The 14,387-nt window shown below is 38.7% G+C and overlaps 1 protein-coding gene across 1 annotated transcript; it reads left to right on the top strand.

Moving 5' to 3' along the window:
* The first annotated feature begins 319 nt into the window (after window positions 1-319).
* On the top strand, window positions 320-763 carry LOC145016259 (uncharacterized). Its single transcript, XM_078974637.1, has one exon. The coding sequence runs from the start codon at window positions 320-322 to the stop codon at window positions 761-763; it is 444 nt and encodes a 147-aa protein (XP_078830763.1).
* Window positions 764-14,387: the final 13,624 nt, after the last annotated feature.

Raw genomic sequence — 14,387 nt, 5'->3', positions numbered from 1 at the left:
CAAAAGTCACGTACTCATCATGGACAAAGTTGGTTCGTCTTCATGCCAAGGCTTACAAGGTTCTCGATCGCATTGATGACACTCCTGCACTGGTTGACACCAATCCCGGGTACCTCCAATGGGCTGAAATCGATGCGCTTGTCCTTCAATGGATATACAGCACCTTATCTGATGAATTGATGGTCCGCATCTTAGAGACTGATACCATTGCCCAAGCCACTTGGAATAAACTCAAATAAATTTTGCTCAACAACAAAGGGTCACGTGCAGCAGCCCTTGAACAGAATTCACCAGTCTTACATTGGGAGCATGTTCATCTATGGAATCTTATTGCCAAAAACTTAAAGATCTTGATGATCAGCATGGAGATGTTGAGAACCCAGTCATCGAGTCTAGACTGGTCTTACAAATGGTTCGTAGGTTACCACAGGAGTTTGATGTTGTTGGGGCCTACATCAATCAAAGCTCTCCATCCTTTGAAACAGCTCGTAGCATGTTACAACTTGAACAACACAGACAAAAAGCTAGGAAAAATCAAACCCACACGGTTCTCGTTGCTCCTACTTCTGTTGACAGGTCACCACAAAACGAAGCAGTTGGTCAACGCAATCAAGGTCAACCCTACAACAACTACTCAGGCAGAGGTACAGGCACTTGTGGGCGAAGCTTTACTGGTCAAGGACGTGGCAAAAGCTTCAGGGGACGTGGCGATCGTGGCCACCAAAAATGGAACCAAGGAAATCAATGGCAGCAACAAGGATAGAATGGATCGCAATCATGGTATCCACCTCCATCACCATACCTTTCTCATGGACCACATTAATCCACAAATCACAGGGCTAATCACACCTACGGGCCCAGTCAATATTCTGGACCCACAACATAACAGGGACCAATTGGACCTCCGATACAGCCATCAGGTCCGACGCCTACTCCCACTACTCAATTTGTTGGTTATTCTGGCTACAGTCCGTCAGATTTAGCATAGACAATGCAGCAAGTTCGTCTTAACTCTAATGATTCAGCGTGGTATATGGACTCCGATGCCTAAGCACATCTTACATCTGATCAGGGTAAGATCTCAAGTTCCATAACTACTTCGCCTGTAACATCGATTTTTGTTGGAAATGGCTCTAGTCTGCCAATTCATGGGTCTGGTCATGCTTCTTACACTACCCCCTCTCATTCATATACTCTAAAAAATATCTTGTTTACTCCATATGTTATTAAAAATCTTTTATCTGTTCGTAAGTTTACTATCGATAATCAAGCTTCTGTTGAATTTTGACCCATCTCATTTTTTCTATAAAGGACCTCAAGATAGAAAGGACCTCAAGACTGGAGCTCTTCTTTCTTGTCATGATAGCATGTGATATCTTTACCCCTTCACTGCACCTTCCAGTTCTATTGCTCTGCTTGCCACTTCTCACGATCGTTGGCATGCTCATTTGGGTCACCCGGGCTCCTGTTTTAGATTTACTTCGTTCAAAATTTTCAAATTCTTGCAATAAACCTATAACTTCTTTGTGCGATGCTTGCCAATTATTTAAACATACTCGCTTACCTTTTTATGATTTGTAATCTGTTACTTATGCACCATTTGACATTATACATTGTGATCTTTGGACATCCCCAGTCTTAATGGTCCTTATTGATAATTTCACTCATTATGTACGGGTATACCCCCCTCAAATATAAATCTGACACATTTCTCACTTTTACAAAATTTCACAAGCTTATCCATACACAATTTAACCGAACCATTAAGTCATTCCAATGTGATCTTGGGGGAGAATTTGACAATAATGACTTTTTTATCCTTTGCCCACACTCATGGTCTCGTCTTCCGTTTCTCTTGCCCTCAAACTTCCCAACAAAATGGACGAGCCGAACAGATGATTCGTCGCATTAATGACATTATCTATACCCTTCTCACTCATGCCTCTCTTCCCCACTCATTTTGGGTTGAAGCTCTTCACACCGCCACCGACCTTCATAATATCCTTCATATTAAACGCCAAATTTTTCCACACCTGCCTTCTCTCTCTATGGTCGTCAACCATCATATGATCATCTCCGCACCTTCGGGTGCACATGTTATCCTAATATCTCATCTACTCAATCTCATAAACTCCAACCAAGATCCGTCAAATGTGTTTTCCTTGGCTATCCGGAAAACTTTCAGGGATATCGATGTTTTGATCCATCAACTGGCAAAGTCTATCTGTCTCGACATGTTACATTAGATGAAACCTCTTTTCCCTTTTCCAATACCCCTCCCCCATCCACATCTTTTGACTATCTTGATGACCCCCCCCCCCCCCCCTTCATGTTTTTCCCTACTCCGCATCTACCAACCCTACTCCTCCTTCACCACCACCCCTACCCAATCTTCAACACCACCTCACTCCACCTCCTCATCTCCTCACCCTCCTATCTTGACCTATTATCGTCGGTCAAAAGCACCATCCATCACCACCGAACCTTTATCAACACCCATACCTCCCTCCTACACTCCACCTTCACCTACAACAACCCATCCTCAATCCACTCCATACGTAGAATGTCTTTTTAACGACTCCATAATTTTTTCATTTGTATGAACATTATAATTTTTTACAAGGTCAAAAATCTCAAATATTCAAATGAAAAAAAATTAAAATTCCTACATGAAAATGGAACGTTGGATTCCTCAATATTTACTTCAGAAAATAAAATAAATAAGAATGTAAAAATCTTAGAAAGTGGGAAAAAGTTGAAATCAATGGTTAAAACAATGAAAGTTAGACATGATATTCATTTGACTAGCTAGCATATAACGTGGTGATGTATTGGCTTGCTAATTTATCAATGCATGTTGCTTGTCTATGCATAGTTTACCGTATTATATCTTCTAAATAGAATACGGTTCTATAACCGTATTTTATTGCTTCTTCAAATAAAACACTGACAACATTATAAACACAAATTCCTAATATGATCAGCTCGATTTCAAATCAAACCAGAACGTTTACATATACTATTACAACTCAAACATCACAACAAGTTTCCTACACTACTCTCTTATGATTACACACATATATCTAACTGTAACGGATAAAGAACATGAAACCCTAAAAGACTTAACCCTAATCTGTAACAAAGGAATGAGAATAATTTGTGTGAATGAACTACATACAAAATGATCTGATAATTTTTCATTCAATACAAACAATTCTACATATATAGGGTATAACCTAAACATGGAACATATTTGAACCTAATGTGGGGCAAATACATATATAATGAAAAATAGTCATCAACACTTCAAATCAGTAGCTTCCAATCTCCTTTGTGCAGTTTCCTGTTGTACATCCAGCTTTAAGCATCACACAACTCAACTATAAATCCAGAACTAAACCATGAAGTTCCAAAAGGTTGCAACTTTAGTCCCCAACAAACCTGCACTAACTAGATTAAGTCAGTTGTACCCATACTTGTTGGGTAATTAAGATTGTAAGGAAATAGGCATTATTTCCATCAAGCACATTCTATTAGAATACGCTTCAATGTCCGTATTTTAATTTCTTTTTCAACCGTATTTTATTTTTGATTTTGTAGTAGTGACTAGAGTACTAGACTCAAAGGACCATTACTAATTGGCATAAGAAACTGTATCGACATGAGAACTTTATCTCTTTCCAACAACTACCATTCCTTCTGATCTTGCAGATAGTTTAGTATACATGGTACATCTCGATCTCTCTAACAACAGTCTATCAGGTTCAATTCCATCAAGTATATATTGTCAATTGTATGTATATGAATTCACTAAAGCTTCAAAACAACCACCTAACAGGCCGAATCCCACAAGAGTTAACTGTACTTTACTGCATTGTGGTATTTAATGTCTCTAACAATAGACTCTCAGGAGCTGTACACCTATATTTGATAGTGGTTATAGAGTATCTGCTGAAAGCTATACAAACAACTCAGGACTTTGTGGAAGTCCATTGAAGGCATGCAAGAATGAAGATGGCAATGATCTTTTCCTTTTAGGGTTTGAAGTTGTATTTCCACTTTTTATGATCTTAAGTATGTTGTTTGTGTCCATCTATTTTACCTAGACTGTGTGAATGTTTGTTTTTTATAACTATGGATGCAAAATAATATTATGGTTATTGTTGTGTTAATCCAAACTAAGTCAATCACGTGATTATCTTTAAAGGTATTTTAGTCCTTCTTGTAGAGTTTGAATAATTAAAGGCCATGTAGGCCACGTTTTTTTAGCAGATTTTTTAGAATAGTTTAGATAGGGGTTAGTTAGTTAGCTCCTTATTTTGTTGCTTTTGACTAGGTAGACGTGTTTTGATTCCTCTATATATATTGTATGATATTGTATTGAATGAGAAGGCAAGAGGTTAGAAAGATGTATTGTATTGAATGAGAAGGCAAGAGGTTAGAAAGATGTAGCCTTACTGTGTAGTTTTGTTCCAACAGTTATTTGACAAGGAATAATATTTATTGGAAGTATTTTTTTTTCACTTTTCTATATAGTTCAATCACTCTTCCTTGTGCTTCTTCTTCTTCTTCCCCTAACACATATTTTAGAGCACCCACATAGATATATATGTGTTTCAAATTTTCTTGCACAAACTTAGAGGTTCTCCAACCACAAACATCAAAATGGTGATTGTTTAGCACCAAAATAGTGTTTGAATTACAATATATATATATATATATATATATATATATATATATACAGAGAGAGAGAGAGAGAGTGTGTGTGTGTGTGAGAGAGAGAGAGAGAGAGTTAGATTCAAATATTTCTAGCAACTATTATGTTCCTAAATGCACCAATCAGAAATTAGCAAATAATTAAATAATTAATTAAATCAAAAAGGGTATTTCTAGTTTTTTGCACCTTGCAATTAATGTGATCATTTAATTAAATCCCTTCAATTAAGGAAACAAAATAAACAAGTTTTATAAACCCTAAAAAACTTCTAGAACATCAATTCACCAAATGGTAGATATCTCTTTTCCGTCTTCAATTTCTTCACACGTCCTTAGATCGTTAATTTTGTCTGTACCACCATGATCATACGTAGCCATCAGCAACACCATCCTCCTTCCTCATTCGAATTTTGGTCTTTCCTCATCGGTGAGATTTTGTTCTCCAATTTGAAATCGATTTTCACATAATCGATTTTTGTAATCAAAATCGATTTTCTTCTCTTGCAAGTTTTTTCTTAGATCAAAATCCAATTCTGTTATAAATGGAGTCTTAATTTAAGGTAGGGAATCTCAAGTTACCAAGAGAAAGAAAGAATGAGGAGTCGGGTGGGAAGAAAGCAATTATTCTTGTTACTTTTTTGCTTCTAAAACTTTTAAAAATAGGTAAGCTTCCTTATTTATTTTTCTCTTATCATTGATTGGTTTGATTTCTTTGGAAAAGAGAAAGATGTTTTCTTGGTTTGATACTTTAAGTGGATGATAATAAAACATGCCTTCCAAGTGTATGATATAATGTCAAAAAGAGAAGGTTTTGGTGTAAATGAGGTAATTTTGATATGTTGAACTATTTGGGAGGATTCTATCATAATCTGAGGTAATTTTGATATGTTGAACTATTTTGGATGATAATGAAACATGCCTTTACATGTTCTTTTTTTCTCTTTTGATTACAAATGCTAATATTCGGGGGGGTTGTTTGTGTGTGTTCAAGCATAACTAATTTGTTGTGCTTAGAAGATTGCGTCTTTTGGGCTTGTTTGTTTATAATTTTTTGTATTACGGTTTGGGCCTGTCCAACCGTGTGTCTTTTATGCTTTGTATATAAGCTTATGCTTGCATGCATATTAGGTTAAGGTTTTAGAGATCTGAGAATACGATATTTTCCAGACGACTAAAGGTTTATTTGATCATACTTGTAACCTTCCAATCCTCTACAGTTGATGTTCTTAATCGAGCTCTTCTGAGGATTTTGTTTTAATCATTCGACTCGTTTGATTCAATCTTGTTCTATTATTTTACTGTGTTTATACCGTCATTGTTTATTTACTTGTTCAAGATCTAATCGATCTTCATAGATTAAAAGATTCGTTAATCTCATCAATTGGTATCAGAGCAGGAGACTGTGTAATTGATACACATCTTTTCTGTGAAAAAGATTTTCATTAGGGTTTTTCCGCAATCATCAATATTTATTGAGCCGTCATCTCTTTATTGACGTATCTTGATATTTATTATTTTGCCCTAATCTGCTTTATTACAAGTCTGATCTTTGAACAGGTTTTTACGATCATAATGGACGCGACACAATCAAACGTTATTAATATTTCAAACAGCATTGGTTCGACGACAAGGATTCCGATCTTATACACCAACGATTATGAAGTATGGGCACATCATTTCGAAGACTACGTTATTGGGTCGGAGGAAAATGGGTATTTGATCTGGGAAGCCATCACAAACGGACCGTTCTCTCATTCTGCAACGTCCAGAATCATTAAAACTCAAAAAGAATACAATGATCTGCTCAAGGACGTGAAAGACATTGCACAAGATGAAAAGGACAAGTTCCAATGCAATATCAAAGCACTAAGATTGATCCGGTTCGCCCTTCAGTCCGATACATTCAGATTGGTTAGCTCATGCACGACGGCGAAGGATGTTTGGGACAGACTTCGTGAACTGTACTCTACAGACGAAGATCTCGAACATTCTATTCAAACTCTGCTTCTATCTGAGTTTGGTTAATTCAGACAAGGGGCTGAAGAATCTGTGACCCAGACGTTCGATCGCTTCAATCATCTTCTCAGCAAGATGATCAAACATGATATCGAAAGGAAGCTCATCGAACAGAAGGTTACATTCCTGAATGGTCTAAGGTCTGAGTGGAGAGCAGTAGTTTCCACGGTTAAAGCCCATGAGCAATTTAAATCATACTCTTTGGCGAAACTGGTGGGAATTCTCAAGTCTCAAGAGAAAAACGTGGTGCAAGAGAAGAATGTCGTTTCCAGTCTCGGTTCATTGGCTCTCTTGTCAAAAAGTAAAGCCGTTATGGAGGATGAAGACCTCAGCCTTGAAGAATATGATCTCACATCAGAAGATTATGCCTTGATGGTATCCAATCCCAAAAGGTTCATAAAGAAGAAGTTTCCCAGCAACAAAAACCGAAACTGGCAGGGAAGTTACAGCTCTGAAAAGGTGGTTAATGAACCGAAAGTTGAGGAGCACAAGAAGGAACTAAAGGTTGACGGCGACTCTGGAGTGAGCTGTTTCTACTGTGGTGGGAAAAATCATTATGCTAAGGACTGTGTCCTCAAGAAAATGGCTGAGAAAGATGATGGGAACGATGAGGAAGCTGTGTTGCAGAAAAGGCTAGATGAGTTGAGAAAGAAGAAGTCTGCTGCTAACCCGCCTAGTAATGCTCTTATTGTGCAGGGTTCTGTTCCAGGTGATGAGTTCGGTAGCACGGAAGTTTGGTCTACCGACTCAGAAGACGAGGAAGTGAGGCAGCCTACTCATGGAAAGGCGTTCGTGTCTAAGGAAGAAGGCAGTGGTGGTAAATGCCTTATGGTTTCTGACGTATCTCAATTGAGGGGATACAACACCGATGGAGGCAATGATGGACAGAATGCAAAGGAGGACATGTGCTTCACAGCCAAACCACTCAGCCAGCAGTTCAATGAGCTTGATGAACTGATAAAGAAGGTACAATCTGTTTTTATTTCATGTAAAGTACCATCATCCTCTTATGAGAAAGAACTAAAAAGTGTCAATACAAGAATATCTCATCTAGATAGTAGCTTAACTCAAACTAGGGTCACAAATTCTAACCTAACTGATCAATTGAGCAGGGCAGCGTCAAAGAGTGAGGAGCGGAGAATGTGGATAGAGTTGAAGGAATCAGAATTAGTCAAAGTTAAAGATGAAAACATTTATTTGCAAAGAGACAATTTGAAATTGTTAAAACAACGAAATGTTTTTTGTTTAATTGCTAAACGTCTGTATTCTAATATTACTCAGCTTCACTTGGATTGTGAAATAGGCCAAAGGATTCACCGCATGATCTTGCCCTTCCTAGAATTTAAGGAAGATGAAATCGATGCCGAAGCCTATAATTGTGAAAGTGTGATATCGTCTGATGACATTAATCCCACCTACATGTATGGACTGGACAAAATTGAGTCCTTCATTAAATCTAAAGACCACAAGCTCATGCTTAAAAATCTTTTGGATGAAAATGACAGACTTAAACTGAGAACCGAAACCATACAAAAATTTGACTCTTTAAACACCAATGTAAGCTTAGAAAACAAAATTGATGTTGAAAATGCATCTGAGCTTAACGAGGACGACAATATGAGTGAAATTTATGTAGAGGACACGGTTGACTGCTCAGAATTTATTAAAACCGAGCCAGAAAATCACAAGAATCTAATTTCTGAAAATTCTGTAGAATTCGCTCGGTTGTCCCATCAAAAGTCCCCGAAATTAATTGAGAAAGCTGTTATGTATCAAAATGTCAGGACTACTCCAAATCAAGTATACAAGGTAACAGGAGTAACCGAACATCAAACAGCTGAACTTGCAGCTATTGTAAACGAAGACAATGCTGATGGCTGTGATGAATACTTCTGGGAAGCTCCCATTGATAATGCAGACGAAACCATTGGTTTATCTGAAAGAACTTCCTGGAAGAGCAAAGGAAGATACATACCTGAACCATTGAATAAGCCAAATAACTTCAATGAGCCGAGCACTAGTGGTACAAAAGATACTTCTCAGAAGGATGTTCACTCACCAAAAGCAGACATTCCTAAGGCTCCTTCGGCTCAAAGTAACTCTACCGCAGTTCAAATGGAACCGGTCAAGGATTCAGCAAAATCGAAAGCAAATGTTCATCATCAACCTTCTCAGATGAGGAACAGGAAGATAGAAAGGAATAATAGATACCGGAAGAACCTTTCTGAGAGGAAACAATTCTGGCGTTCCCATAATGCATACTTCACTCATCAAGACAAGAATCTAAAGTATGAAAACATTCCTGCTGGAAAAGTTGAAAGTCACAAAAACCGAAAGTCAAGGTTCGATACACAAGAAGATATCAATCGAAAGTCAAGGTTCGGTTCACAAGAAGATATCAACCGAAAGTCAAGTTTCGGTTCACAAGAAGAAACCAACCGAAAGTCAAGTTTCGGTTCACAAGAAGACATCAACCGAAAGCCAAGATTCGGTTTACAAAAGGATAACAACCGAAGGCAGATGTTCGGTTCCAAAGGTAGCTCCAACCGAACGCAAAGGTTTGGTTCTGAAGACAAAAGAGTGCAAAACTCTAAGATTGGTCCTTCCAATGATCAAAAACAAAAGGATCACCTAGAGTCTCCTTCTAATTCTAATTCATCTCATTCTTCTAATTCTTCTTCACCCTCTGTTTCATATCGATCTTGTTCTAAATCTCACTCATCAACTGAGCAAAAGTGGAAGCAGAAGGTCAATAAATCCACAACAGAGACCGAATCTAACTCTACTAATCTTAACAAAATAAAAGTTTACACCATTAAAAGGAAAGATAAAACAACTCTCATAAAAAGAACTTATCTTGTTGATATCTCTCTCAGTGCTCCTATTTCAAAGCAAAGCTCACGTGGACCCAAGAAACTTTGGGTTCCTAAATTTGTCTAAATTTTGCAGGTTATAAGTGACGAGCAGTTCGACGAAGAATGGTACATTGATAGTGGCTGCTCACGTCACATGACAGGGAGGAAAGAGGAGCTTAGGGAGTACAGATCGCTTGCAAATGGTGGCAACGTCAAGTTCGGAAACAATTCTTTCGGCACCATAAAGGGATACGGGATGATAACCAATGGGGACTTCTCTATAAGGAAGGTGGCTTATGTGGAAGGACTCCAACACAACCTCATTAGTGTATCTCAACTGGTTGGAGGTACAGGTCTCAAAGTCTCATTCGATGATGAAGGTTCAGAAATTATAGAGAAAAAGTCAAATAAAATAATTCTCAAGTCGGAGCGAAAGGGTGAAATGTTTCCCTTAAACATGAAACCCATCAAAGGAAACCCAGCTGTATGCTTATTGTCAAAAGCGCAATCCGACGAAAGCTGGTTGTGGCACCGAAGATTATCTCATCTTAACTTCAAAGATATCAACCGTCTTGTTACAGGAGGTCATGTAAGGGGCCTTCCATTACTCAAGTTCGACCGAGATCATCTGTGTGCTGCATGCGAAATGGGAAAGCAGAGTCGTCAAAGTCATCCATCTATAGTCAACACAAAAGTTGTTGAACCACTCGAATTAATTCATATTGATTTGTGTGGTCCTTCATCTATCGAAAGCATCGGTGGTAACAAGTATATTCTTGTTATCATTGATGACTTTTCACGATTTACATGGGTGTTCTTTCTAAAGCTCAAATCTGAAGCGACTCAAAAGCTGAAAATGTTTATCAAGCAAATTGAAGTACAGCTCAAGAAGGTTGTTCGCAACATCAGAAGCGACAATGGTCTCGAATTCAAGAACAGGGAGTTTGAAGAGTTTCTTGCAGAAAAGGGAATTAGTCATAATTTCTCAGCTCCCTACACACCACAACAGAACGGAATAGTCGAAAGACGAAACCGATCCTTGTGTGAAGCTGCCCGAACTATGCTAAGTTTCGCTTCTTTACCTCTTTATTTTTGGGCTGATGCTATTTCTGCTGCTTGTTTTACACAGAACAGGTCATATCTCAACAAAAGGTTCGCACTCACCTCATATGAGATATTGAACAACAGGAAGCCAAATGTGAAATTTTTCCATGTGTTCGGCTCAAGGTGTTTCATCTTCAACTCTAAAGAACACCGCAACAAGTTTGATGTCAAAGCCGACGAAGGAATATTTCTGGGTTACTCTCTCACATCCAAGGCATACAGGGTCCTAAACAAGCGTTCAAGAAAAATTGAAGAGACGTATTATGTGACCTTTGATGACAACTATGTCAAGAAGCTGCAGGCTAAAGAAAATATCACTGGGGAAATCTTTCCTCCAAATGGCATGGTTACAGTCTCGGTTGCTAATCTGTTCGAGACATTTCTGGGGCTCTTTGACGAACCAGAGAATGCTTCACTTTCTGAAGCTGGTGCAGCAGATAACAAAGTTGATCACATGGAGCAGATTGTTGAAGATGCTGCAAGAAGAATGTATGAAGAAGAATCAATCTGTAACGACTCTCCTTCCAACGAAGCTCAAATCGAGGGGGAGCCAAGTGCTCAAGTCGAGGGGGAGCCAAGTACTCAAGTCGAGGGGGAGCCAAACGCTCAAGTCCAGGGGGAACCAAATTCCACAACTTCAACCGAAGTGGTCTCAACACCAGCAAGCTCAGGCCCACTAGAATCACACGAACCTCATATCTTCCAAAGTACACCAACTGAGGTAGAACATGATGATGTGACACTCGGTTATGATAGCCAATCTGAGCTAGACGAAATAATCAATGCTGAATTAGACCCAACTGTTGATCCAAATTACCCTCCTCTTATCAAATGGACCAGAGATCATCCTGTTTCTCAAGTAGTTGGGGATGTATCCGAAAAGGTTCTGACCCGATCACAACTGAAGGCAAAACAAACTTCCTTATTTTCAAAGGTAGAATTTTGCATGTTCAATTCATTCGTATCAAAAGTTGAACCAAAGACAGTTAACACTGCTCTCGATCACTCTGATTGGGTTCAAGCAATGCAAGACGAGTTGAACGAATTTGAAAGAAACAAAGTCTGGCGCCTAATTCCAACTCCTCCAGATGCTTCGGTTGTTGGTCTCAAATGGGTTTTTAGGAACAAAATGGACAAGGAAGGTAATGTTATACGGAACAAGGCTCGTCTGGTGGTAAAGGGATATTGTCAGGAGGAAGGGATAGACTACGAAGAGACTTTCGCTCCAGTAGCTCGGCTAGAATCTGTTAGAATATTTCTGGCTTATGCTGCTCACAAGAACTTTGAAGTTTTCCAAATTGACGTCAAGTGTGCATTTCTCAATGGAGAACTTGAAGAGACGGTGTACGTAGAGCAACCTCCTGGATTCGTGAACGAAAAGCATCCAAATCATTGCTATATTCTGGATAAAGCTGTGTACGGCCTTAAACAAGCTCCGAGAGCCTGGTATGAAACGCTTACAAAATTTTTAAAGATGTCTAAATTCAAACAAGGTTCGGTTGACCCAACCTTCTTTCGCAAAAAGGAAGGTAACCACCTTATGATAGTTCAAATTTATGTCGATGATATCATCTTTGGCTCCACGAATCCAAGCTTAACGGCTGAATTCAGAAAGCTGATGGAGACTAAGTTTGAAATGAGCTCAATGGGTCCAATTAACTTTTTCCTTGGTTTAAACATAAGACAGGAACCCGAAGGCATCTTTATTAATCAGGAAGCTTACACGAAGACTCTCCTAGCAAAGTTAGGTATGATGGGAGACTCAAAAGTCAAAGTCCCAATGGCATTCGGCACTAAGCTTACCCCATCTCTAGACAAACCAGCTGTTGATATCACGCTCTATCGTCAAATGATTGGATCGTTAATGTATCTTACTGCTAGCAGACCTGATATCATGTTTTCCGTGTGTTATTGTGCTCGATTTCAAGCAAACCCTCGTGAACCACACATGCTTGCAGTGAAGAACATCCTACGATATCTCAAGCGAACCACCTCCTTAGGTCTATGGTATCCATCCAACTCAGGCTTCTTCGTTCAAGCCTATTCTGATGCTGACCTTGGAGGATGTGGACTCGACCGAAAAAGCACGACTGGTGGATGTCAATTTCTTGACGGGAAGTTAGTCAGCTGGCAATCTAAGAAACAGACATGCGTGTCGCTATCCACAGCCGAAGCAGAATACATTGCAGCTGCATCATGTACATCACAAGTGATTTGGATTCAAAGCCAACTTCGAGACTATGGACTCAATATGAAGAAAATCCCACTATATTGCGACTCCGAAAGTGCAATTAGGATCTGTCATAACCCAGTGCAGCACTCCAAAACCAAGCACATAGCACTAAGGTATCACTTCATCAAAGATCACGTGGAAGATGGAAACGTCGAAGTTCACTTCGTAAGAACCACTGATCAACTGGCTGACGTCTTTACAAAAGCTCTTCCTGAAGCATCATTCAATAAAATATTGCAAGGACTTGGTATGATGGAATCTGAATCAGTACCAAACTTAAAGATATCAACCGAACGTTAGGGTTCGTCTCAACTATCTAACCCACTCTTTTCTTCAAAGATAGTTTCTCAATGTTGTGTATTGGCTGTACAATTCTGTTTTTACTATAAAAAATAAAAAAATAAAAAAAAAAAAATAAAAAAAAAAAACTCTTAACTGACACCAACCAAAGGTTCAGATTCGGTTTTTCAAAATTTTCTAGAACCGAAACCAACCGAAGGTTCGGGTTCGGTTTTTCAAAATTTTCTAGAACCGAAACCAACCGAAGGTTCGGGTTCGGTTTTTCAAACTTTTGTACAACCGAAACCTACCAAAGGTTCGGGTTCGGTTTTTCAAAATTTTGTAGAACCGAAACCAACCGAACGTTCGGGTTCGGTTTTTCAAAACTTTTCTCAATCGAAACCAATCGTAGGTTCGGGTTCGGTTTACCTCAAAAATTCCAAATTTTTTTTTTTTTTTGTGTGTGTTATTATTCGTTTTTGTGGATACATTTTATGAACTTCTTACATGTCCCTAGAAGCATGTTGTTGTATGTGTCTCAAGCCTCATAAGATTTTGAATAAAGGCCTTCATGACCTGGTATACACAAACCTTGTCTTCCCAACAAGGCCACTTCATTTATTCTAATCGTGAGCTACCTCATTCTTTTCTCACATGAGTTAAGAACTTCCTGCTTGGTCCTTCTTCTTGCAGTAGGGGTACTTTTGTTATCTTACACCATCTCCTATTACTTCTCCACTACACTCATTCCATCATGGTAACCCTTGAGACTCTCAGCACTTACCACTGAGGTTTATGGTTGCACAACATCTGTGTTTATGATCTTAGTTTTATGACACTACGAACTAAGTGAAACCCAAAATTCAACACCTAAGGAATTGACGGTGAACGATTATATTGTTCAAGCTTTTACTAACGAATTGATGAAAGTACCATTTTATGTGATTCCTATGAAAATGTTATTAACCATAACTTTTCTTCCCCTGGGATCTTGTCCTTATCTTTCTTTCTAAGATTTCATTTAGCCGAATTAAAAGAAGCCTTTCAACATTTCTCAATAAATGGTTGATCGTATTAATAACGGACATTCCTTTTGAAATCCTAAGTTTTTCTTTGTCCTATGGCATTTAATGCGCGTGGTTAAATAGTAACGGCTTGTCCCTATGAAACGGCGATTATTGGGC

The sequence above is a fragment of the Lactuca saligna genome, chromosome 9 (assembly GCF_052625555.1).
Source record: "Lactuca saligna cultivar CGN05327 chromosome 9, ASM5262555v1, whole genome shotgun sequence".
Taxonomy (NCBI): domain Eukaryota; kingdom Viridiplantae; phylum Streptophyta; class Magnoliopsida; order Asterales; family Asteraceae; genus Lactuca; species Lactuca saligna.
This window is presented reverse-complemented; position numbering and strand designations above follow the sequence as displayed.